This window comes from Vanellus vanellus, assembly GCF_965231255.1.
Source record: "Vanellus vanellus genome assembly, chromosome: 1".
In the NCBI taxonomy this organism is placed as follows: Eukaryota; Metazoa; Chordata; class Aves; order Charadriiformes; family Charadriidae; genus Vanellus; species Vanellus vanellus.
In genome coordinates this window covers 56,627,516-56,654,525 of record NC_138905.1, presented here as the reverse complement: position 1 = coordinate 56,654,525, position 27,010 = coordinate 56,627,516, and the positions used below count along the sequence as shown (strand labels likewise).

General features: G+C 40.4%; 1 protein-coding gene across 1 annotated transcript in view; it reads left to right on the top strand.

Annotated features, from left to right (window-relative positions):
* EP300 (EP300 lysine acetyltransferase) overlaps positions 1-27,010 on the top strand; it is a 63,586-nt gene extending 36,576 nt beyond the window's left edge. Inside the window, exons 14-31 of the mRNA XM_082498817.1 lie at positions 384-824; positions 1,356-1,544; positions 2,499-2,655; positions 3,225-3,343; positions 4,671-4,910; positions 5,479-5,567; positions 8,013-8,093; positions 10,630-10,686; positions 12,128-12,205; positions 13,650-13,717; positions 15,341-15,491; positions 15,845-15,991; positions 16,414-16,527; positions 18,258-18,423; positions 19,101-19,265; positions 21,341-21,502; positions 21,980-22,261; positions 23,590-27,010. Of these exons, the coding sequence (XP_082354943.1) occupies positions 384-824; positions 1,356-1,544; positions 2,499-2,655; positions 3,225-3,343; positions 4,671-4,910; positions 5,479-5,567; positions 8,013-8,093; positions 10,630-10,686; positions 12,128-12,205; positions 13,650-13,717; positions 15,341-15,491; positions 15,845-15,991; positions 16,414-16,527; positions 18,258-18,423; positions 19,101-19,265; positions 21,341-21,502; positions 21,980-22,261; positions 23,590-25,833 (4,950 nt within the window). The 3' untranslated portion in view covers positions 25,834-27,010. The remainder of the gene's footprint in view (positions 1-383; positions 825-1,355; positions 1,545-2,498; positions 2,656-3,224; positions 3,344-4,670; positions 4,911-5,478; positions 5,568-8,012; positions 8,094-10,629; positions 10,687-12,127; positions 12,206-13,649; positions 13,718-15,340; positions 15,492-15,844; positions 15,992-16,413; positions 16,528-18,257; positions 18,424-19,100; positions 19,266-21,340; positions 21,503-21,979; positions 22,262-23,589) is intronic.

The following is a 27,010-nucleotide window of genomic DNA, read 5'->3' as shown; positions in this document are numbered from 1 at the left end:
CACTAAGTGCATTTGAATGCAATTTTTTACTGTGGTGCATTGTGCTTTATTCAGGGTGTACGAATATGGAGTTTTAGAAAGAAATGTTTTGCGAACTGGGAATGTAGGTGTACCATTCTTTAAATATATCAACACGTATAAGACATTCAATGAAATTTCTCTTTTAGAGCTGAATAAATTATAAAACAGCTTTATGTTAGTGTGGAGCAAAAAAAAAACTGAATAGACCATTTCTACTTTTGAAATAGTGTTTAAAAACAAAACAGATAGTTTGCTACATTTTTAAAAATATGCCAGTAACTGTGGGAAAGCAGCCATTTGACAGTAATTTCTCTCGTTTTTCTATTTCAAGTCATTGCAAATGTGTACTTGTTTTCCCACAGGCACAAATGACCAGCGCTTCCTGTCCTGTGAATTCTCCTGCTATGGCTCCAGGTTCTCAAGGGAGTCATATTCACTGCCCACCTCTTCCACAGCCTCCCATGCACCGAAATTCTCCTTCTCCAGTACCTAGCCGCACCCCAACACCTCACCACACGCCCCCAGGCTTGGGATCACAGCAACAGCAAGCAGCAGCAGGTGCCACGGCTGCCCCCACACCTACTCCTCAGGCAATGCCACCTGGACCACAGTCACAAACTATGCACCCCCCTCAAAGGCAGACTCCAACACCTCCACAGGCACAGCTGCCTCCACAAGTCCAGCCTCAAGTTCCAGTTACACCTTCTGCAGAGCAACAGCAGCAACCCTTGTCACAACAGAGCACGACTGCATCTGTTCCCACACCAACAGCACCGCTGCAGCCTCAGCACCCCACAACACCTGTAAGGAAATAGTTTAATTGTGCTTTCCCTGCGAATGTTTAAGTGTAAGGTTTAATTTTCAGTTGGTCTTTATTTTTGTGTGAGTCTGTGATAATGGAGGTAGCTCCTAGCGTGTTTAATATCATAATAGGTTTTACTGCATTTGGGAATTAACACTTTTGCATCAAGACAAGCCTATAGATCATATGGTGTTTCCAGAGAAGGAGTATTTTTCAGAATTGTAGTGCATGTTTTGAAATGCACTGTGAAACATGGATGAAGTCTTTGGTTACGTCTACATATGCATAATGGTGGTGTACAATAGGGAAACAGTGTGTAATTTTCTGTATACTAGGCCTTCCGATGCATGTTGCTGTTGTATGTTTTTCTGTAAGTGGGAGTTGTATAGCAGTATTTTCTTCAAGTGAAGCAAGTAGAAGGACTAGAGAGCATTTAAACTTGGTGAAAATGTAGTATAGGTAAAAAGTAGCTTAGAGAAAGAAAAGTAAGTTCATTTGAAGCCTGTTTGTAATATGTGTTTTGTTCCCTCAGCTTTCACAGCCAGCTGTAAGCATTGACGGGCAGGTATCCAACCCCCCATCCACCAGCAGCACAGAGGTGAACTCTCAGCAGACTGTTCCAGAGCCGCAGCAGCCACCCTTGCAGGAAGTGAAAATGGATATTAAAACAGATGAAGGGGAACCAGAACAAACAGAGCTGCAAATGGATGAGAAATCTGAGGTGAGATTGTCGGCCAGTTGTTGGGGAAGATATCTTTATCTAGTACTGCTAGATACTTTCTGTCTGTGCAAGCCATTCCTTCCAGAGTTCAATGAGACCTGTAGGTGCTACCTACTGCTGCTATTTTGATTGCTTTTTTTAATCTGCTCCTTCCTAAAGAAGGGTCTCTGTTTTCTGGTGAACTGGTGGTAGAAGCCAGTGGCCACAGGAAGGACCATGATAATGTGGTTGCAGCTGTGAGGCTTTCTGGTAAATGTCAGTGTAAGAGGGCACTCAGGTAAGTCCTTCAGATGCTATTGGCTGCTGTTAAATGTTAGAATAGTGGATAATAGGATGAGAGGAAACAGCCTCAAGTTGCGCCAGGGGAGGTTCAGACTGGATATTAGGAAAAATTTCTTCACTGAAAGGGTTATCAAGCATTGGAACAGGCTGCCCAGGGACGTGGTTGAGTCACTATCCCTAAAGGTATTTGAAAGACGTAGACGTGGCCCTTAGGGACATGGTTTAGTGGTGGACTTGGCAGAGTTAGGCTTACGATTGGACTCGATGATCTTAAAGGTCTTTTCCAACCAAAATGATGCTGTGGTTCCGTCTACATGATGGGCTGCTTTACTGGTCTCTGACAACTTGCACTGAGGACAGCTAGGAGTGTGGCGACCAGCAGCATCGTCCTGGCAGCCCCAGTGTAGGAGAGACTGGCAGACCTGCCTGAAGAGCTGGAGGAGAACCTCTGAGTTTGCTTGTAGCTCAGAACTGGTTAGCAGCTCATCATTGCTACTACTGCAGTGTTGATGCATTCTAGCACATCTGCTCAAGTTTTAGGCAAGTTTTGACTACAAAATTAGATACCCTTAATCCTAGGGAAGAGTGGTGGGCAGGATGGCAGATAAGGACAGAAATGTGAACGAGTGGCTTCACAGGAGCCTAAGTTACAGGCTCCAAACTACTTTCCAGGTTAAAGTAGAACCAGTTGTGGAGGAATGTAAACCAGACCCTATGGAACAAGAAGAGAAGAAATCTGAAGTGAAGACTGAAGTACCAGAGGGGGAAGAAAGACCTACTACTCCAGCTACTCAGTCTTCTCCAGCAGCTGGACAGTCTAAGAAAAAAAGTAAGCAGAAACAGTGTCTTGACTGAAATTCACTTCATCTCCTGAGAGAAGTCTTCGGGGGGGGAGGGGTGGAGGACCAAGCTTTCTTCATTGGTACTCAGTAGGCTTAAATGGATTGTTCTTTGTGGCTTTTGGACAAAAATGTCTAATAACACACGTGCTTGTAATTGGCTTTGGGCAAGTTCTTTAAGGCTTTAGTATTAGATATTAAGCCTTAGTAAAATTGTCAGTACAATAGAGATTTGAAACACTCAGTTACAGATTTTCTAGGCAAAGTTTTCTTGGGACGTCAGAGAGGAGCCGCATTTGGAATGTAAACCAGCTCTATTAAATTTAGCGGTGTCTTCCCGTAATGAAAACAAGATTCTCTTTAATATTTTTGCCATCTCCTTGTGTCCAGGTGATCATTGTAGTATCTTCCTCAGAACTTGGCATTGCAGAGGCTAAACAAGCCATGTAATTTAAACCCAGTGTTTGTACTCTTTTTCCACAGACCTCACATTTTCCAGCAGGTTTCTTCCTTACAGCTGTTTCTGCTATCTTTCTAATGTTGATTGTTTTTTCAAAAGTTTTCAAGCCAGAAGAGTTGCGGCAGGCGCTTATGCCAACACTGGAGGCACTTTACCGTCAGGATCCAGAGTCTCTTCCATTTCGACAGCCTGTGGATCCCCAACTGCTAGGAATTCCTGTGAGTGTCTTAGCAAGATACTTTCCTGGCTTTAATTCAAAACTACTATATTATGAGATACCTGTTCGAGAACAGCTTAAGTCTGTCTTGGTAACTGTTTTTATATGGATGCATTTGAAGAGGTTAGCTTAGGCAGCAGAATTACACAATGTCTGACTTAGGAAAGTTTGGGTTTTGGTTTTTTTGTGTTGTTTTTTGGTTTTGGAGTTGTGTGGGGTTGTTTTTTTGTTGTTGTTGTTGTTGTTGTTGTTTTTGTTTGTTTGTTTGTTTTCCAAAAATCTGTTTGGATCTGTGTTCCTTTTGATAAATAAGTAGGTATACCATCTATTGAAGTGATTGCCAACACATCTCTGGTGCTGTGTGGGCTTTTTATGGATGTTGCTTTGCATTGTGATGCTTCTATTGTCAGATTCCATAGGTGTTTCTCTTCATATATAAAACTTGGCTGAATATGTGGGAAATTGAGCAGATCAAGACCACTTTAAAAAAATAAATCCATCAGTGATTGTTAATCTATTATAAGCAAGGAGGAGACTTTTCAACTTCTAGTTTTTGTTTAGGTCAAATTTTCTGCTTGTTTTAAAATTGTCTTCAGAAGACTTTACTATCCTTCAAGGATCTGTGTCTTAAACTCTCTGGATTGACCGCACAAGTTTATTATTTATACACAGATATGTATATATAGTTAGGTGCTTTGGGCAACATTTTTTGTCTGAAAGGTGGTGTTTTGGTTTGGTTTTTTTTTGTTTTGGTGGTTTTCTTTTTTTTTAGGATAGATGCTGAAAAAATGCAAGGCCTGCTGTATTATAAGCAGGCATAAATGTTGCTAATGTTCTTTAACAAGCTCTTAATTGGCTGTCATATTGTGAGGACTTTTGTATGAGAAGTGGTCATATAACTGATAGGGGATTGGAAAAAGGCATTCTTTAGAGGAGACATATCTTTTATCATCTAATAAAGTTATTTCTTTTTATTACGTCTACTAAAACCAGTCACTTTCTATTAATGCTCTTATATATCCTCTGATCGCAAAACATTGCCATTTCCTACTGTTTGTACTACTTGTTTTGCTGATTAATTTTAGAGTAGCTTTGTTTCATCGGGAGTGGAAGAGCAATAGAGCCTGAGAAATAAAGGAAGTACCGGGGAGTGATATGGTATTACTTAGAGTTTTCATTGTATGTCACAAGCAGTTTGACAATTAAGTCAGGGAGGAACCTGTTTTTCTTGATGTGCTGCAGAAGAATTTATATGCTGAGAATGTACCTGCTGTCATGTCACAACACAGTTCTGTAGCAGTGTTATGATACACTGTGTATACTTGCAGGATTATTTTGACATAGTGAAGAACCCTATGGACCTTTCTACTATCAAGAGGAAGCTGGACACAGGACAGTATCAGGAACCGTGGCAATATGTAGATGACATCTGGCTTATGTTCAATAATGCCTGGCTGTATAACCGCAAAACATCCCGGGTGTATAAGTACTGTTCCAAACTGGCAGAGGTGTTTGAGCAAGAAATTGACCCAGTTATGCAGAGCCTTGGTTATTGCTGTGGAAGAAAGGTAAGAAAATAAATATTTTTAGTTTGCTGCTTGCTCCCTGGTATTGAGGGGGAAAAATACAGCAGTTGCAGTTGTTAACAGTTACGGTGTGTCAAAAATTCTGAAAATCTACCAGAATTTAGCAATCCCGAGTAGGCTGATTTTTGGGGGTTTTATGGATCTTCTAAATTCTTTCTAGTGCTTAAATCATCTATTTGTATATAAGCCCTTGAGGGGAAGAAGTCAGTAATTGAAGGCTTATTTTGATTAGGGAGAGCATGCTTGCTATTGCAAATTAAACAGATGTGGTTTTGTTACTGCAGAATAAGTGCACTCTATTTCACTGTATATTGAGACTATATATCTCCATCGTCTTGTTTTGATATGCTTTCCATCATTGGAGAAGAGCAAACTTGAGTATAACGGCCCAATGAACATTCTTTATGGCTAGCACTTTATACCCTTGCTGTGCTGGGAGATCTGTGCACAGAGTAAGGTGGAAATGATCGTTGTCTGGGTCACGCTTGCTTCCCATGGAGAGCAAGTGAAAACATGTATGAGTGCTAAGATGACCGGTTCCTCTTTGCAGTTGGAGTTCTCGCCACAGACTTTGTGTTGCTATGGCAAACAGCTCTGCACAATCCCTCGAGATGCCACTTACTACAGTTACCAGAACAGGTAAGGAAAACTTGCTTGGTGCGGTTTTGTGCGTGTTGCAATCAATCTGTTAAAAGGCGTGCATGTGTTTACATATACACCCTCTTCATATGTGTATACCTTTGTGTTTTAAGATAAAAGTCTGCTGGAAGTGCCCTTGAATAGTTTACCTTGTGTGATAACGATCTTTCTGCAGAAGTTCAATGCAGTCTTTGCTCTTCCTCTTTTGTTTGCAGAAATGTGATGTTTTACTAAATTTTTATCCTGCAGTTAATTAAATCTTCAGTTATCTACAAGTCATATATACAAGTCTGTCTTTTGCTTCCTACCATGCAGCAGTGTTTTTCATGCAGAACACTGAGTAAACTATGCAGCAAGCATATTAATGCTCATAATACATATTATACATGGCAAGTCTTTGTTTTTCTCATGATGTTAACACTGTGAAGAGAAAATGTATTTTTGTTGTGCAAATCTTCATTGGAAGGTTTGTGTGTTCAGATCTTCAGTAGATTGATGCTTGCTTTTTCTCCACAAGTTTCCTTAAGGGAGTTGCCTTGCAGTAGCTGTCAGCAGCTCTGTAAAGTTCTGTCACTTCTACAGGTCTTTTGAATGTGTTTTTTGACTTGGGGCTTATTAAAGGATTTAACTTCTTGAAAGAAGGTTTCTTGTGAGGCATCTCTTTGCCAGTTGGGGTAGCGGGGCAGGAAGGAGCAGGGAAATACACACTTTAACAGTCCCATATCCCCTGGCCTGTCACCAGAATGTACCTGTTAGAGCAGAGGACTGGTTACCTCCAAACTCTGTCACCTCCATCAATTTGGTTCCTGCTCTCCATTCTTTCCAACAACTTAACCAACCAACCAACCAAAAAAAAAAAAAAACCCCAGAACAACAAAAACACTAAGTCTTTTACCTGAAAGCCAAGAAGATTTTGCAAGAATGGTAGTTTTCTTAAGCACCTGGTCAGGTGAAAGCAACCAGAGAGCTACAGGAGTTATATTTAACCTTCTTAGGCTTCGCAAAGGTTTATAGCAGCGAGTGGAGGTTTCTAGTAGTGAAGAAGTAGAAAATAAGCTTATAGTATCCCATAATAACTATTGCAGTTTTAGACTTCAGTAGCATAGAGGTCTTCATATCATGTCAGTACCTTCTGCTTACATTTATCTATGGACAAGCACTAGATGGACCAAAAGGCTATTATTCAAGAATCTAATAGCTTTCCATGTTTTCAAACATTAGAAAGGAATGTTTGTACTACAACAGGTGCACATGTGACTTGTAAATTACATTATATGCACATGTGCATGTATATCTATAGACTGAAACGTACAATTCCAGAAGTTCTGTTCTCTACATTAACTCAGATGAAAACTGGGAGAGAGGGTTAAGAGACCTGTCTTTTGTGCCTAACAGCTGCTATAGTGTTGGTTTGTGTGGCTTTATAATAAACTTGTTTGAATTTTATTTATTTTTAGATGTCTTGTGCACTCAATTAACATGCCTTAGTAATGGAGAGGCCACAGTTGTAGAACATTTTTGAGGGCTGGGGTAGAATCTTGAATTAATCACCATTTTATTCAAGTATAAATGAAATCTTGCTCTGTAATGCTTGCTGTATTGGTGCCTGGACTGTTCTGTACTCAAACTGGGCTATGGCAGAATCGCATCAATATGAGTGTTGTGTGTAGTTAATGTTAGGTGTTTAGTTAACATACAGTTTGACAGTTATATAATTAATGTCTGTAAGATTTTTGAGGACAGATTTTATTGTTCTTGAAGCTTCTGATGTTTAGCTTTCCCTTTCAACTGGGAGAGAATGCTGTGGCCTTTCAGCATTTCTACACTTAAGATGGAAGACTATCCCTCTTCCATTGATCTGCAAATCCTCCTGCCAACAGAACTGCTGTGCTGATGTACAAGTCAGAATAGCAGTTCTTCCTTCCTTCTGCTCTTTCCCCTCTCTCATTTTAATTCTTTGCTGTATATGGCATGGATTATTAAAATGAAGAGGGTATGGGTATGCTAAAGTGGAATACTCTTGTTTAATTTGCTTTAATCATTTGCTGCTTGTGAACGCATTTGAGAGATTCAATGCTAATCTGTGCTTTGCCTTGGCTTTCTGCTTTGTGTTGTCTTGTCCTGCTTCCATGTTTTTGTTTTTTGTCCTGCAAACCCCCATTTCTTTGTTTGTTCGTGTGTGTTATTTTTTTTTCTCCTTCATGCTTGTCATTGTCTGCACTTGGCTTTGATTGCACAAAAAAAAAAAAACCAAAAAAACCAAACCAACCAAACACAATGTGGGGCCCATAAATCTGCATCATTGAATATCCTTGTCGCCGTTGATGACCTGCTCTCTGCTCCTGTCCCTTCCTTGGCCTGCTGTGATTGGTGGCTCCGTTGCTTGGCTTGGGCTGTGTTGTGTGGACGGAACAGTTCACCCAAATATGGCCTTCTTGCTGACAGGTATCATTTCTGTGAGAAGTGCTTCAATGAAATCCAAGGGGAGAGCGTTTCTCTGGGAGATGACCCATCACAACCTCAAACGTGAGTTGTTTGTGTTTGCTTGGGCTGTGCATTCATAAGCTGTGTTGTGGTCTACAGTGCTTTCTCAAAGGGAAGGAGTTTAGTTTTAGGTAACCCTTGCTGTTTATAGGCTAGTAGAAGGTGGACCAGATATTCTTCATAAAAGCCTGGACTTGTGCCATAGATTTTTTTTCTTTCAAATCTGGACTGACTGAACTGTAGTGAAAAATAAGGACTTAGTGCTTAAAATTGCAGCTATACCGATAAAGAGGAAAGAAGAGAATCACTGCTTTTCTGAAAAAATAAGTGCAAGTATTCTACTGCAGAAAAATAAGCATGCCTTCAGGCAGGTAGGTGACAGACATAGTTTGAAATAGTCAACTGTACCATTCTGTTTATAGACTGGCTGTGCTATTAAACTTGTATTCAACTTCAGATTGTTTTTCATCCAAATCAGAAGCAGGCAACCTCCTTTTCCTGTGCAAATATTTTACTGTTGCAGTGCCATCTGCTTACAAGAAATGCCATGCAGTTACTGAGGAGATCATGGTAAAAGGCTGTGCATGGATTTAGTTGCTTTTTCCATGCTGGTTGCAAACTGTTGGGACAGTCTTTCATTCTCCTGTACCTTCCTCACGCCTCCCCAAAAAAGTCTTGAAACAGAATTTTGGGAGATTAAGGAAGCCCTTCAAGGACAGATGAGTGCCAGGCAGTTAGTCTTTGGGCTGTTAAAGAACACTCCTTGGCAGAGGGCATTGCAGCAACACTGCAGGTGGAAGCAAGTGAGGAATTTAGGAAAGTCTGAAGCCAGGGGAGAGTTGTCCAAGTTGGTAATTGGATAAACTGAGTTAACTTTCACTGGAAGTAGAAGTTGTCTTTAGCAGTGTGTTATCAAATCCTGGTTGCGCTGATGGATGTACTTAGAACAGTAGTGAAAGAATCCATTGGGGCTTGGGAAGATAGAAGAGTACCTCTGCCTTTCTGGAAGGAACAAGGAAGAAATAATATTTGTATGCTGGTCAGTACAATGGGCCACCTCCCTGTGGATAGTATCAATTACTACTCCATTAGAAGCAAAGACCCAAAGTTTAGTCAATATTGCCCGGTTTTGTTACTGTGAGATGTGGGATATGAAGTACTTGCACATGAAAGAAGCAAGTATCTATATACATGTAAATAAATGTATAAATAAACATGAAATATTCATTTTTATAAATTTTTGTTTAGCTGCTGAGAGAGTACAATATTTCTCATACACAAGTTGGAATGGTTGGCCACAAACCCTTGAGTCAGGGTAGAAGGCAGCATAGAGTGCTTTTGACTCTAGATTTGGGAACACAGATGCTGGATACAATTTTATTTTTTTTTTTTCAATAATGAAAGCAATCAAAAGCTTTTTGAACACAAGCAATGGGTAAGAAGGTACTTCCAGCTCCTGGTATTCTTTTTCATAGCTGGTTTAAATGCTTGGTTGTTGTATAGTGAAAATGGAGGCTATAGGCTGCACATGAGGAGCAAGTACACTTTTGAATGTTCTCCCACCTGCTTACAGGCTTTCTTTTAGGAACTCCTTTTACTGGGGCATAGAGATCCTGCTCCCTTCCTCTCTTCCCACAATCTGTACTTAAAATGAACAAAAGCAAAAAAGATTAGAAGTATATATGCCAGGTCCTGTTTACAGTTCTACTCACCGTGTTGTAATAATAGTTTAAAGTAATTGGGAGATTGAACTTCCCTCATTTAACTGATGAGAAGCTTGAAGTATTCTGCAGGTGGCACTATTCGGAATAAACTCTGAAATAAAAGGATAGGAAGGTTAATGCACCTCATGCAAGTTGGATTGAGTCTCTGTCATTGCTTCTCAGAGAGGCAGGTACTTATCTTCTCATGTTATACAGCACCCTCTTTGAGGTGAATTCTCAGAGATCTGGGTGGTATTGTTTGATTGTTCTGGACTGGTTTGTACCAGATTAGTGTAAAAGATAACTGGGACATCGCTCTCAAAAAGAGGGAATTTCTGGCCTTGCAAGTGCTATAGGGACGGTAAAGATAGTGTAGACTAATGGTGGGGCTGGGGTTGCAGGGTTTGGAAGCTGAAATTTATCCTTTAAAGTTAAACTAGGAGGAGGGCTAGGGGAATCTCAAATAAGATAACCTGCCTTTCTCAGTAATCAAAGATAAATGGAGTTCTCTGCCATCAGAATATCAGGCATATCAAATAGTCCTTTCACTATGAAATACTGATCAGACTGGTCCAAAACTTGAATGTTAGCAAGTTTTACTATTTATCCTGTAGTAAAACTGAATAGAGGAGCAGTGTGGTTCTCTACAAGCTATTGTCCCATAGAAAACGATGTTTTCCTTGGACAGAGTCAAGGGTGACATATACTTTAGCTGTCTGTCGCTTTGTGAAATAAAACTTCTTTCCTTGTAATGTCAGTGAGTGTTTAAAAATATCTGCTTGCACATTTTGTCTTGGTGTGTGAATATGTGTGGTATGGCATGAATGTATGTTGTCTTGTGTTAAAACTGTGTTTTATTGCCTGTTTCTCCATAGCACGATAAACAAAGAACAGTTTTCAAAAAGGAAAAACGATACACTGGACCCTGAACTGTAAGTAATGCTGTCACTCTCTGAATGATCCTTATTTCATTATAATTATTTTATAAAAGATGTGTTATTCACCATCAGCTTTGGTTTTTAATATATTCCAAATTTCATGTAGGTCTGTTAGCCAGTAAGGGCTGCTCAGTAAGCAGCATATCTGGCATTCTGTCCTGAGAACCCAAACCACCACAGCTGTACTTGAGAAATATGTAACACTGTATTTATGGGCTGAAATTAGTGCATTTTGTCGTCTTAAACAGGGATTCAATGGAAGGATGAACACACATAACTCTGCTTTGAAGCCCTGCTGTGGCAAATGCTCAAGTCTTGGAACTGATTTGAGTCATTTGGCAGTAGCTCTTTTGATGCTGTTGGCTTTGCTAGTTGTCATATTTCACAGGCAGCTGTAGTAGAAGGAAAAGTTACTCAATTTGAATCAGCCGGTTCTTCTACACCGCTCTGGAAGCGGAACTGTAGACTTTCAGTACAGTTAAGATGATGGTGACTCAGCTGCTTTTCTTTATATTCCTGAGGGGTTTTTTGAAGCCACTTTACATGCTCCTGCATTATACACCTATGCTGCTACTCTGCAAACATCTTCATTCCCAAATGAATGAGCAAAAAGGATATATATTCTTCCCAGACCATCCTTCTAATGGCATAAGAGTCAGCCAGTTCTTCTGTTTTACAAGGGCTGTGGGAAGGAGAGAATAGTAACTTTATTCATAACTTTTCTTTCCCTTTTGTTACTGTGAAGATACAGGATAATGCTAGAATACAAGCCTAACTTACAGTATGATACCATATGCCCTACGTAAATGACAGCTATTCATTCAAAGTCTCACTTTTATAAATAGTCATTTTCAGAAGGAGTCAGATTTTCCTGAAACATGAAGCAACCTTAGGTATTTTGGAGAATTATATTCACCAACATCTGTGAAGTAGACCCTATCACTTACCTCAGTTGTCCTTAAATCTCTGCTAGGCTTCAGAAAATTACTTTGATATTGCTTCTGTTTTCTTCCTTCCTGCCTTTCTGCAGTATATTTGCAATGGAGCACAGGCTTCAAGCATAGCGGGGCAACTAACAGCCAACTATTTCTCCTGGTTCTTCCCTTCCGACACCTGTGAATCCATTTTCCTCTTCATTATAGCAACAAGCGGTTTACAGATTTTATACCTAAAAGGCTTAACTTTAAAAAATGAGTGAAGTAAATGGTGGTAAGGCAAGCAAATGGTAATTGTAATGTGTCCCTGCATGGTCTACCTGACTTGAGCTCACAGATTGTTAATTCATGCTGGAGACTTGTCAGCATAGACATCCTCTATATATTAAAAAGGCTCAAGAGCCTAAATGCTGCTACTCCTCTAATAAAATATTACGAATACACAAGCAAGTAATGGTACTACTAACCTTGCTTCCCGTCCCCCTCTTTTCCTTCTACAGATTTGTTGAATGTATAGAGTGTGGAAGAAAAATGCACCAGATCTGTGTTCTTCATAATGAGATAATCTGGCCTTCTGGGTGAGGAATTTCTCCTTCTTAAGTAGACAGTATATGATAGATTTACTACTAGTAAGTTAGTGCATAAACTTCCTTATATTGGTTATATTTAAGAAGAAGCTGCATTCCCACCTGAAAATTTTACAGAATATATAGGATAACATCAACTTTAGGCATCATATCTTACTGTGTTGTGTGTGAAGTTGTCTGTAATCTTAAATGTTTCTAACATTCCTGTGTGTGGAAGAGGGCCTTTCAGGCTTATGTTTCAGCCCTTTATGTTTAAAGATACTAGTCCATCATGCAAAGATGTTTTTAGTTTTGGTAACAATTTCATACTAATCTATTTTCTAAATTGTATCGCTTTGTCATCTTCAAAAAAACTTTGTAACAACTGAAGAGTTTAACAGCTGAATTCACTTTTATGATCTCAGTGATGAGATTAAATCTTAAAAACAATCTAGTCGTCTTTAGATACTCCATAGTTCTTGATAAAAATACTGGGTTTTTTTTCTGACTGCTTTAAAAGCTTTTAAAAAACCTGATAAATTATATGTAGATAAAGCTCTAGTGGCTTAAATGTTCCTTTTCTTGACAAGAAAGCTATAACTTGCACCATGCAGTTGTCCCATCTACATTGTTGCAGAAGAGGGTAGACATCTTGTAACTGAGGAATGATCTGCCCATCACTTCATGCTACAGTATACTTGGTCATTTAGAAAAAAATCAGCCTTTTGCTTTATGCATCGGAGTACCTCATCTTCATCACAGAGAGCAGTTTGAGACTATTTGTCAAAGAATACAAGCGTATTCTTGTATGCCAATACTTGGCGTACAAGTATCTAAAAGGTGGGTTGAAGGAGGATGGAGCCAGGCTCTTGTCAATGGTTCCAAGTAACAGGACGAGGGGCAGTGGGCACAAGTTAGAACACAGGAAGTTCCGTTCAAATACACGGAAAAACTTCTTTACGGTGAGGGTGACAGAGCACTGGAACAGGCTGCCCAGGGAGGTTGTGGAGTTCCCTTCCCTGGAGATTTTCAAGACCTGCCTGGATGCAGTCCTGAGTAATGTGCTCTAGGCAATCCTGCTTTAGCAGGGGAGTTGGACTAGATGATCTCTAGAGGTCCCTTCCAACTCTGATAATTCTGTGATTCTGTGAATACTTTAAGTCAATATTGTTAGACTTGCCAGTGGAGACCCTGTTTCCTGGGCTTGCAGGTGGTGACATGGGTGACTGACTGGAGGTGTACCCCCTGGAGCTTAGATCCTCTTCTGCAGCTCTGAAACAGTTGGGCTGTTTCTGCTAGCACTATTTGTTCTTTGTGCTGTCTTTTATTTCAAATTTCAGTTAAAGTATTTTCCAGACAGGATAAGATCTGGTGAAAGATTTTGCTTCTAAGATGCTAAGGAACTTTACAGTCTGACTTAGGGGTTTTTTTTCACTTTCTCCTATTTTTACTTCAGCTTTGTCTGTGATGGCTGCCTGAAGAAAACAGGACGAACCAGGAAAGAGAACAAATTCTCTGCTAAAAGTAAGATTCTCACACTTGCACCAACAAATCTTAACTAATTTGTTAAGAATGGGGAAGAGGTGGCTTTTATGCTCATTTTGCATTTATTTAAATTTTTTGAGTTAAAGGAGGATACTTTTGGTTAGTTCTGAACATCAGTTCTGTAATGTTCTGAATGTTTGCATTCAAAGGTGTTGTCATTTTTTAATAGTCTGCTGTAGAGGGTTAATGTACTGTTTCAGAGCACTGCAAATGCAAGATAATACATACTTTTATCTCAATTGCAGTATTAATAGCATTGGGAAATAGTTGCTGTGTGACTGTAGCCTAACAAATTTATGATAACGTGTTCAAGTCACCGTGACTACTGCTGCTTTTAAAAGGTTTGGTGGAGATAAAGATTGCATCAGTTGGTGACAAAACTCTCTATAGACATTTCCTCTTGATCAAGGCAGCTGATTTGAAGGCAGTGTAGGAGGAAATATGAGCAGTCATTGTCCATCTGTTCTATAGACAAAACAAATCTTTCAGAAGCTTCTTAGGTTGGTGTACTTCTTAGAAACAGTGAGTATTTACATTTCTGTTTAAAAAAAAAAAAAAGTAAAAAAAAAAAAAAAGAAAGAAATTCCCAGCCAACCAATACCATCAAGATTCTAACAATATAACTGTAGTGTTAAGGAGTTACTACTTAAGGTCCTTCTTTGGAAAAAGAAGGAAGATGATATCAAAGACTGGAAATTGTCTTGAAATCTGGGAGATGGCTTACAGTTCAGTCACAAAAAGTGTTCTCTTCAACTGGAAAGCAAACCACACAATGAACGGTTTCAACATCTGAGTTTTTTTCCAAAATCCCCAAAATCAAAACTTCCTAGATTCCCCAAGAGTACAGGAAGACTACAAGGGTTCTTTTACATTTTTTGGAAAAGTTTTGTTTCTAGCAACCTGTATGTATTCTTAATGTACATACTTAAAGTAGTATAGTGATGCTTTACTGAATGGTGTCCAGTTGGAAAAAATGAAAAGCTGATTGGTGGATACATAACTGTACCAGAAATAATGGACAGCGGTGAGACAGGCCCTGTTACACCAGAAGTCTTAACCTTCCTTTCAGCTCTAGGTTTTGTACTTCTTGTGTATGAATATTGTTTGAAAATGAGAAACTTCTAAACTGAATGTTACTTGCAGATACAGTTGTACTTAGTTTTTTTTCTTCCTGTTATTGAAATAAATTATTTTGGTAAGTGGAGAGATTAACTTGGCTAGTGTGGCTTTTTAGACAGAATACACTTCCAAATGCAACGTCTGCTCTTGAAGCACTGAGAGCAGTGTTTTGTAATATGGTTTAAGTAATTGATAGCTTCTATTCAGGAGGAGCCTTAATTGTGATTGACTTTTAAGACAGATAGAAATTGGGTCAAAATATGGTTTCTTTCTTCATTTAAATAATGTATAAACCATAAATATATCTGCAGGTGAAAAACAGTTCACCTCATCTAGAACTGTTAGTGTTTAGACTTAAAGCTTTAATTTATGGTAACGTACTGCATGCATTAAGAGTCACTTTTCAATTAACATCTGAATAGAGAAATCACATTTGAACAGTTCAGTTTTGTATATATTTAGAGCCGTATTTTCCTCCTTCAGGGTTACCAGCGACAAGACTTGGTACCTTCTTGGAGAACAGAGTCAATGATTTCCTAAGACGACAGAATCACCCTGAGGCAGGAGAGGTTACGGTTAGGGTGGTACACGCATCTGACAAAACTGTCGAAGTAAAACCAGGAATGAAAGCAAGGTATGTTCTTTCCATTTCCAATTTTGCTTTCTTCTGGGGGAGGTGGAAGACACTTGAATTTACTTACGTGCTACTATTTCAAAAAAATAGATTGTTGTATTCAAAACCTCACCACTGACCAGTTCTTGAAAAACAGATGTTCTAGCAGCATATTAATTAGTTGTGGTGAGCGTCATCTTTTTCATAGATGGGTGGTTGCCTTGTATTTTGAGTAGTCTGTAAGCATTTAACTTTAAAATTGCACTAAAATTACACTTACATTAGCCTTCATTGTTGTTGCCTTTATCTATTTACATGTATTCTCTAATATGTGAATGTATTTGGTATTCTGCTTTACCCTCTGTAATCTGCAGGTTTGTAGACAGCGGAGAGATGGCTGAGTCTTTCCCTTATCGTACAAAAGCGCTTTTTGCCTTTGAGGAAATTGATGGTGTAGACTTGTGCTTCTTTGGGATGCATGTACAGGAGTATGGCTCAGACTGCCCTCCACCCAATCAAAGGTAAAGAGCTGCACGGAAGTTTTGTTTTATTTTGGTACTGTCTCAGTTGGGTGAACCTTCTTAAGTTCTGTAGAGAGCTTCATTGTTGCATATGTGAAGACTCTTAGTGCTGTTAGCTTTAAGAAACACAGTAGCTTCTGTAGGGAATATGTCAGTTAGAGTTGCTTCTTACTGGAGCTGCTGGCTGGCAGAGTGTGTTGCCCAAAGGAGCAATTGTCAGTATTCTTAAGGAAGGGACTGGATAGTTTTGGAGAGATGAGGCTAGGATATCAGAAGAATATTGAGTTTCTAGAGGTGAATTAGGATCAAAGGCTTAGAAGATTGCTGTTGTATTGGAAGTTTCGAATATAAAATAACGTGAATAAACTTGCAGAACTACTTTGAAATCTCTGCTTCTCATCATGCCTTTTTTTTTTCCCCAGACGAGTGTATATATCTTACCTTGATAGTGTTCATTTCTTCCGCCCTAAATGCTTGAGGACTGCTGTCTATCATGAAATACTAATTGGATATCTAGAATACGTCAAGAAACTAGGGTAAGTGTTTTTTTAATGTTTTCTTCTGTGCAGCATTTGTTCTAGGTAGTTGTTATTGCAAATAAAATTACTAGATGCTATTGTGCCGAATATGGTGCCTAAATATCAACTGGTGATAGTATAACTTGGCAACAACTGTGTTTCGTTGAAAAGAGGACAAAACAAAAAGGGATCGCGGACTCTTCAGGAGAGGCTTATGCTTCAGATATTTTTAGATTTCCAGACTTAAATAGAAATTCCTTGAGTCTACATAAAAAACATGAACCTTTTTATCTGGACTGTAATGCCACTGCTTTAATCAGGTCATTCCTTTGGGATGGCGAGTAAGTTCTTACCCGTGTTTATGAGGAGAAAGGTAAGTGTATTCTGTCTGTACTGATTAACTCTGTAACAGCTGTGTAAGGCCACTATGAAATCTCTTGTAGAACAAGTAGTTGAAATTGTGAGAAACTGAAAGGTTGCAAGAGAAAGAGAAGAGTATACTTGGGACAGCACAAAAGAGAACACGGAACAACTGAAGAAATGAGAAAGGTGGAAATTAAGTGACCATGATTATTGAAGCAGAAAAGGCAGTGAAGTAAACATCAATCTATTTTCAGAAGTATCTGGTGTAGCTTGGCAGAGAGTTATTCATGAAGAAATTGTTAGGGACTATGTTTAGAGTATCTGCATGAGAAGAATTAGGGAAGTCAGAATGGAGGTGGGTGGTACTGTCTTCAGTACCTCAGTGAGATGATACATTCCTTACTACTTCGAAAGCATACGTTAGGCTTTCTGCTTTTTTTTACTGTGTTTTCTAACCTGTGAGTCTGTAAAATTGGTGCATAGAGCTCAGGCCTCAGTTTTACTTAATGCTGTTTCCTGTGCTAATGGGTAACATCAGGTTCTCATTTTGGGAAAACAATATTGGTCCTGCAGTATCATCTCTCCCTTCTTGGGCAGAAGGAATGACAACTGGCTGCAGTTCCTAGGGTTTGGTTAGGGTTCTGCAGAGCTCTTTCTCAACATGGCAAGGATGGTTTATTTTTCTCTAACTTGAGATCTGATTATTCCTCCTGTTGGAGTTCTTTTCAAAAAACTAATAGAGAAGAACTGAGGATGAAGAAGTGATCTTTGTGGTATTATATTCTCTGCAGGTGGTACTATTTGGATGTAATCTGTCTTCATAGTACTTTGATTGTACACCCAACAGCATAGGTTTACAGTTACTGTTTATTCCCAGATACAATTGTGAAACCTTTTAAAACTGATTCTGAAAGTTAAAAAACAGGATTTACAGTAGAAAAGTGAATTGTGTGTTTAAGTAAATACGTTTTTTTTAAATGTTGCTAGATAGTGAATGACTGCACTGTCTCAAGGAAAAAGAATTCTGGCTTTTACAACTGAAATACCTAGTCTCTATCTTTCTCTTAGTTAATTGGGAGGTGGCAATTGCAAGTCTATATCAGGCTTTGATTTTTAATTAGACTAGAAAATTTGTACATTTTATATGAACGAATCTGCATATAGTGATAAATTTTAAAAAATTAGTGAAAAGAGGGTAATGGTATTGCATGAATGAAGCTGGAATGAACACTAGAATTAAAACCTTGGAGAGCTGTAATTATTGTCCATCTGGGAACACCAGCCAACTTTGTGGTGGCTCCATCTCGTGGTAGAGAGGAGAGCAAGCCCTTGTATTAATCATCGGCGCCCACATGTACTTTTTTTTTTTTGTCTAATGATACTAGGTATACTACTGGACATATCTGGGCATGCCCACCTAGTGAAGGAGATGACTACATCTTCCATTGCCATCCTCCTGACCAAAAGATACCCAAACCCAAACGACTGCAAGAGTGGTACAAAAAGATGCTGGACAAATCTGTGTCGGAGCGCATTGTTCATGATTACAAGGTTTGTGCAGTGTATGTTTGTATTGGGGAGGGTGTGTTGACCAGTCTTATCTTGTTTTTTTTCCTTTCCTTATGCATTGTGTCCGATTCTTGGAGTTTACTATATCAGTTTTAAGTTAAATGACCACTAAAAGTTTAGAGTTAAAATATATCCTCTTCAAACCATATAGCTTCTGAAATCATTCTAGCAAGAGATTTGAAATGAAACCTTAGAACAAACTAAATTCTTGAGGAATACTAGAGAAGAGAGTGAATTTAATTTCATTAACACAAAGAAAATGTATGGAATCTTGTAATCTTCCGGTGTTAAAAAAAATTGCAGGTTTAGGCTGCTGACACAGTTAGAATTATGTAAAATCTTTGGAGTTATCAGGACTTCAGCTGTTGTCAACAATATAGCTGTTAGATTGTCCCACCTGGTAAGTATGCATATTGAGGTCTATCACATGGCAATGATTTATTTCTTCAAGAGTGGGAATACTTGAAATGTATTTGACGCACTGTCTGTAACTACTGCAGTAATAAATCTGTGCTTAGAATGAGACCTCATAAAACGAATTGAAATATTAAGCTCTCCTTTGCTTGATCTGCTGGTTCCTTTTTTTATCATTTATTGAAGAGGTTGCCTTTACTTATTTGACTTGTAATGATGGTAACCAATTGTGTTGCTTATTTCAGGATATATTTAAGCAGGCAACAGAAGATCGTCTAACAAGCGCGAAAGAACTACCTTACTTTGAAGGGGATTTCTGGCCTAATGTTCTAGAGGAGAGCATTAAGGAACTAGAGCAAGAGGAAGAAGAACGGAAGAGAGAAGAAAACACTAGTAATGAAAGCACAGATGTAAGAATGCTTCTGCTATTTCATGATCTAATGTAAAAGTTGTGATTACCTATGGCTAATTGAAGGGGGGGAAAAAAAAAAAAACAATCAAAAAAAACCCAAGTGGGGGCTAGACCTTTTGGTTAACTGGCTTTCTAGCTTCACTCTAAGATACACTTCAATTTTACATTTTACAAATTAGAGCAGTTAAAATTCCACTAAGATACATTTGTATGAACAGTGGCTGTTCATATGGCTGTAAACCTAACTAATTACCAAAGTCAATTAGACTGAAACAGTTGCTAGTTGAATATTTTGCTGCTGAAATCCAGTTATCAATATTCATGCTGCAACCTCAGCCTGACTTGGAAGCTTTTTCCTTAAGCTTTAGCTTTTGGACAGCAAATAACTCCTTTCTTTCTAACTTAGATGTTATGATGCCAATCTTAGCAGAACATTCTGAGAAAGTAACAAGAGAGCTCTGATTTAGTAGTTTACTCAGTATAGGGTTTTTCTTTCTAACAGAAAGCTTTAGGGCATTGATGATTGGAAGCACAAAATACTGCTGAATTGTTGTAGGGCTACTTAAACTAGAGAAATTTCTTGCTGGTGTCCTGTGCAATTTTTTTGGAGAACGTGCAACAGCTGTGTTTTCACGTTCCAGAAATCACAAAAAAAGGTATGCTTCTTAGATCAACAGTAAATTTGAAAATGAACAGATGTGGAATTTATGCATCTGCCCATCCTTGGATCTTCTGAGCTTTTATTGAAGAGGTGGTGAATCGAAGATAAAATTAGTAGTTTTGCTCACACAGTAGTATGTTAGTTAACTCTGTTTAAACACTGCTACTTCGTCACCTTGTTAGATGCCAGATTTTTGTTGGGGTTTAGAATTAATCTTTTTCCTAAAAGACCTTTGGATCAAAAAAGGTGGTTCCCCTGTGATGCTCTTTGCAATACCTTCTTTCCAGGACTTTGAATAAACTAAGCACAAGAGTAACCTGTGAATTCAGCAACTTGATATCAAATTTGCTTTTGCTAACATCTTGCTAGAGAAAGTATTATTTAAAGGTTTGTTTTCCACTTGTCATAGCTGCAAGTTCCCACCCCTCTAATATACCAGAAACCAGTCATGAGGCATCTGACCTAGCTCTGTGGGTGAGGTCGGTCAACACTTAGTTGACCCTTCACAGCAGTTTGGCCCCAAAATCCTGTGGTGAGGGAAGCTTGCAGCATATTACTATTTAACCTTTATTGTTAAAAGTAATTTCAACTCTCTATTGACCTCCATACTTCATTTCTTGAAAATGAGGCAATACTCTCAAATGAAGCGATAGTCATTCACGTTCACTGGAAATTTCCATCCTGACAAAGTTATTTTAAGCTTAGGAAAAATGCTTATTTGGGTAAGAATTGCTTTGATCCTTGATCATCATATGCTGTACTGTTTTGAGGGGCCCTCTGAGAAGCACAGAGGAATAAACTGTTCATTGCCGATCGATTATAATTGAAATTAAGCTGGCCCATTTTGTTCAACTGTTGCAGGATATGACAGGAGGAAGGGGCATACTGGAAATTGCTCCACTGATGCTTTTTGAACTCAGAACAACAGCCTCACATCAAAAACAGTTTAATGCAGTCTGTTTAAAAAATAAAAATCTGTCAGAGCTGTGACAAATTAAATCTAGGTGGATTAAGTCTTTCTTACCTCTGGTTAGTGCAATATCAGTTGTACTTTTCAGTTATTTTTAGTTTTGAATTGCATTGAGAAGCTATCTACTGAACCCCTTTGTGATTATCCAAGAGGTTCTACATGTTCAACTATAGCAGACAAACAGGTTTCAGTAAACAATGTTTCCCTTGCAACTTCTGAGCATTTATGCTCTTAATATTTTTAGAACTATGTATTGCTGATCTTGGTAGCTTTTGGAGTGATTCTAATGGAATTAATTTAATGCGTTAGGGGACCCTGGTGTCTTCAGAGTAAATTATTGTGTGGTGAGTTTTGTCCTGCAGTTATAGAAAACGTGAAAGTACTAAAATGCTGATGTGGTGTGACTTAGATACCTGACATAACATACCTTTAAAATTCATAGGTGAGCAAGGGAGACAGCAAAAATGCCAAAAAGAAGAACAATAAAAAGACAAGTAAGAACAAGAGCAGCTTGAGTCGTGGCAATAAGAAAAAGCCTGGCATGCCTAATGTGTCCAATGACCTCTCCCAAAAGCTGTATGCCACTATGGAAAAGCACAAGGAGGTAAGAGTTAATAGAATGAGAAATACATATTTTACTTAAGGAGAGAGATATACAAAGCTTTGATACTTCAGAGTTGTGCCCTGTAGAATCATAGAATTGTGTAGGTTGGAAGGGACCTTTAAATTATACAGGTTTGGCTGGAGAATTGAATGGCACACCAGACGAGTACCAGTAAGCGTGGACGCCCTTTGCTGCAGGGGCAGTGGGGATAAATACAACTGTGCTCGTACAGAACTTCCTTACAGTCTAGATTGTCACAACAGTTTTACTGTTACAGTTCGGTCCAGTGCACCTTACCTAATGCTTCTGAAGAAGGTGAACCTGCAGGGCACCCAAAGGTTTGAAATTTCCTAGCCCTTACAAGCACACCGCCATTCAAGTGTTAGTTGGTCCTGGAATTACATGCTCTGTGTAATGAAGTGTGGTGACAAAAACATCTTGATATGGGCTAGCATATTAAGTCTTTCTACTTTTCAGGTCTTCTTTGTCATCCGTCTCATTGCTGGACCTGCAGCCAACTCCCTGCCTCCCATCGTTGAGCCTGACCCACTCATTCCATGTGACTTGATGGATGGCCGTGATGCTTTCCTAACCCTTGCGAGAGACAAGCACCTAGAGTTCTCCTCACTACGAAGGGCTCAGTGGTCAACCATGTGCATGCTGGTGGAACTGCATACCCAGAGCCAAGACCGCTTTGTTTACACCTGCAATGAGTGCAAGCACCACGTGGAGACCAGATGGCACTGCACTGTTTGTGAGGTATGCTTGGTGAAGTTCTCCCTACTTGTGTCCCTGTATCTCTGTGCCCAGAGTGCTCTTTACCTGAACTAATTTCTCAATATTAACTGGTGGAAAAAGATCTGTACAGCTTGTCCTCTGACAGTTCAGAAAGAAAGGAGAGGAAACATTTTTCTGTAACAAGCAATTCTACTAATCTGCTACTTGGTGTGATTTTTGTCGTCGTCTTTCAAGCTATGGAGAACTGAAGTAGAATTGTATTTCCTGTAGTGCATTTAAGGTGTTGCTGCTTAAGCAGTTGGGAACTGTGGCAATTGCTTGAGCTGTAATGGTAGGATCAGCTGATTTTTCTGAAGAGCAATGCATCCTTTCTTGTTCCGGAGTCAGAGGTGTTGTGCTGTAGTATTTCTGTAAATAGGGCTCTCCATTGGCTCACTGACACAGAGGTTTTGCTATGCTAGAAGTCGGACTCCTGTGCTTGGGTGACTCTTGCACTACCCTGTTAGCTCTCTGTAGAATGCTGCAAACAGCGGTTTTGTCTTCAGAAGTGTTTGCAATACCAGTGTGTTTGAAGATCAAGCCCAGTGGTTTGAGTCAATGCTGTGCCCTCCAGAAGCTGGGCTAACCTTGAGTCTGGCTTGTAACTTAAGTTTTTAGCCTGCTGGAAGTAAATTACTTTCTCAGATTCAGTTCTGAAAAGCTCTGCTTAAAAATTTATGCTCCCATTTCCTCGTATATACCAGAAAATAAATTCTAAATTTCCTATGAGTTAATGAATCCTGAGGACTTCGATCTTTTTCTTAAAGATCAGTTATTGAGCCCAAACTCTGTGCTGTTGCTTTCACAGAATGTAAATGCTGCTCTGTTCTTCTGTCAGCACACTTTGCTGTCTAACTCACCTAAAAACTGAAAATGTAGCTTTCATTCTCCTTTATTCTTTGAAAATTCGTACCTCTCCTGCCACTCTTGTCCTCTTTTGAAACAGCAGCAGACAGGCAGCTATTTGTTCCTTGCCTTTTTCTTCTCCTTTCCTATCATGAAAGAAAGGGATTTTTCTGGCCTAGCTGAATAATATGTGACTTACTAGCTCAGAGCAAACTTGTTTGTCAAGCTATATATATATATTTGCGTAAATTTCAGACGCCCTTGCACCCACACACTTTCCCTGGCTATAATTTGGATTTATTCCTTCCCTAGTACCTCAACATGGTATGAAAGATGAAGTTTTCCCTAGAGCAACAATTTGCCTGGAACAGACTGGGAGTAATTTGTTGAGGTGGCATGACATCATTTATCTATTGTATGGAGTTTCAGGAACACTGATAACTTTTCCTTAATTGTCTTTCCAGGATTATGACCTGTGCATCACCTGCTATAACACTAAAAACCATGACCACAAGATGGAAAAATTAGGCCTTGGTCTAGATGACGAGAGCAACAACCAACAGACTGCAACCACCCAGAGCCCTGGTGATTCCCGCCGCCTGAGCATTCAGCGCTGTATCCAGTCTCTGGTCCATGCCTGCCAGTGTCGTAATGCCAACTGCTCACTGCCGTCCTGTCAGAAGATGAAGCGGGTTGTCCAGCACACCAAAGGCTGCAAACGCAAAACCAACGGAGGGTGCCCCATCTGCAAGCAACTCATTGCTCTCTGCTGCTACCATGCGAAGCACTGCCAGGAGAACAAGTGCCCAGTGCCCTTCTGCCTCAACATTAAACACAAGCTCCGTCAACAGCAACTTCAGCATCGCCTGCAACAGGCGCAGATGCTTCGAAGGAGGATGGCAAGTATGCAGCGGACTGGTGTGGTAGGCCAGCAGCAAGGACTACCCTCGCCGACGCCAGCCACCCCAACAACTCCAACAGGCCAGCAGCCCCCAACACCACAAACCCCACAACCCCAGCCTCCGCCCCAGCCTGCCTCGCAGCCTCAACCTGCACCTCCCAACAGCATGCCACCCTACACCATGCCAAGAACTCAGCCCCCCAGCGCTGTGTCCCAGGGCAAGGCAGGTGGCCAGGTGACTCCTCCAACTCCACCCCAGCCACCTCAGCCACCAGTTCAGGGTCCTCCTCCAGCAGCAGTGGAAATGGCCATGCAGATCCAGCGTGCAGCAGAGACCCAGCGTCAGATGGCACAGGTTCAGATCTTCCAAAGGCCGATTCAGCACCAGATGCCCCAGATGCCGCCTATGGGAATGAACCCTCCACAGATAGGCAGAGGTCCTGGTGGTCATATAGATCAAGGAATGGGGCCAGCAGGAATGCAGCAGCAGCCACCATGGGTGCAGGGTGGCTTACCCCAAGCTCAGCTGCAGCCAGGAATGCAGAGACCATCCATGATGTCAGTAGCCCAGCCGGGTCAGCCGATGAATATGGCACCTCAGCCAGGGATGGGTCAGGTACCTGGCGCTGCTCAGCCCAAACAACCACCTCTGCCCCAGGCGGCCTTACAAAACCTACTGCGGACTCTCAGGTCTCCCAGCTCACCCATGCAGCAGCAGCAGGTGCTTAACATCCTTCACTCCAATCCTCAGCTGCTGGCCGCTTTCATCAAGCAGCGGGCCGCCAAGTACGCGGGGTCCCAGAACCCCCAGGGGATGGCAGGTCAGCCTGGCATCCCCCAGGGTCAGCCAGGGCTCCAGCCGCAGCAGGCCATGCAAGGGCAGCAGGGAGGGGTGCACCCCAACCCAGCCATGCAGAACATGAACCCCATGCAAGCGGGAGTGCAGAGGCCCAGCATGCCCCAGCAGCAGCCGCAGCAGCAGCCACAGCAGGCCATGGCTGGGATGAATCCTCAGGCACAGCAGATGAATATGAATCACTCGGGGATGGCTCCCCAGTTCCGAGACCTCCTGATGAGACGGCACCAGATGATTGAGCAGCAGCGCCACCAGCAGCAACAGCAGCAGCAGGGAGCAGGACCAGCACTGGGGCCGGGAATGGCCAACCACAACCAGTTTCAGCAGCCGCAGGGCGTCGGGTATCCCCAACAGCAGCAGCAGCAGCAACAGCAGCAGCGAATGCAGCATCACATGCAGCAGATGCAGCAAGGAAACATGGGACAAATAAGCCAGCTTCCACAGGCAATGAGTGCAGAGACAGGAGCCAGTTTGCAGCAGGCTTTCCAGCAGAGGCTACTTCAGCAGCAGATGGGATCCCCAGCTCAGCCTAATCCTATGAGCCCCCAGCAGCACATGCTCCCCAATCAGGCCCAGTCCCCGCACCTACAGGGCCAGCAGCTCCCTTCATCGCTCACCAATCAAGTACGTTCTCCGCAGCCTGTACCCTCACCGCGGCCCCAGTCCCAGCCCCCCCATTCCAGCCCGTCCCCTCGGATGCAACCTCAGCCTTCTCCACACCACGTCTCCCCGCAGACCAGCTCCCCACATCCAGGACTGGTAGCTGCCCAGGCAAACCCCATGGATCAAGGGCACTTTGCCAGCCCGGACCAGAGTGCAATGCTTTCCCAGCTTGCTAGCAATCCCGGCATGGCAGGCCTCCATGGTACAAGCGCTACGGAACTGGGGCTCAGCTCTGAGAACTCAGACTTGAATTCAAACCTTTCACAGAGTACACTAGACATACACTAGACACATTGTAGCATTTTGGGAGCAAAAAAAAAAAATTAAAAAAAAAAAGAAAAGAAAAAAACTTATTTTCTCAAGACTTTTTGTACTGAAGACAAATTTTTTTGAATCTTTCTTAGCTAAAACAACATTTTTCCCTGGAACACATCTGAACTCTGCAGCAGTAGTTTGTGGTTTTAAAAACAAACCAACAACGAACCTGAGGGACAGTAGAATACAAAGAATATATTTTTGTTATGGCTGGAATCATAACCAGTCCTTTTTCTTGGTTTTTTTTTCCTTGTGTGCGTTGGGGAGGTTGCGGGAAGAGGGTGGTCTTTTGGCTGTTCACTAAAGGATGCCCTACTCGTGCCTCCAATAGGTTTTATTTTTTTTTAAATTAATGAAAATATGTAATATTGATAGTTATTATTTACTGAGGCAGATGGTATACATTTTCCCTATTCTGGTTTTTCTTCATGTCACTGCAAAAAATGCAACAAAAACAAAACAACAAAAAAAAACACCTACAGGAGAACCTTTTCCTAAAACCGGAGGACAAAAGGGGTTAATGTTGCTTTAAAAATACATTACATATATAAATATATATATATAAAAATAAATACCAATCTTTTCCTCTTTGGTTGGAAATATGTCAATTCTTTGAAAAATGTAAAAATATTAAATAACTCATTCCCCTCCTGAAGTCTACTTTTGTCCTCCAAGAATTTTCTATACAAGAGTCTGAGCTTAAAAAAAAAAAACTTCAAGTATTAAAATAATTTGTACATTTAGAGAGAAGACAACATTTTTGCAAATACACAGGGGCAGCTGCCAAATGGATGTAGTATATATATTGTGGTTTCTGTTTTCTTGAAAGAATTTTTTTTCGTTATTTTTACATCTAACAAAGGAAAAAAAAATAAAAAAGAGGGTAAGAAACAATTCCAACGGGATGATTTTAACCTGAGAAAAAATCCCTGGGGTTTCTTCTTTATGCTTGCTTTCTCTCTCCCATGCCCCTTTCCCACCCTCTTCCACTTTCTGTAAAACTTGAAAATAGAAAGCAAAAAACCCTCAAATGTTGTAAATCATGCAATTAAAGTTGATTACTTATAAATATGAACTTTCGATCACTGTATAGACTGTTAAAAATTGATTTCTTATTACCTATTGTTAAATAAACTGTGTGAGACAGACA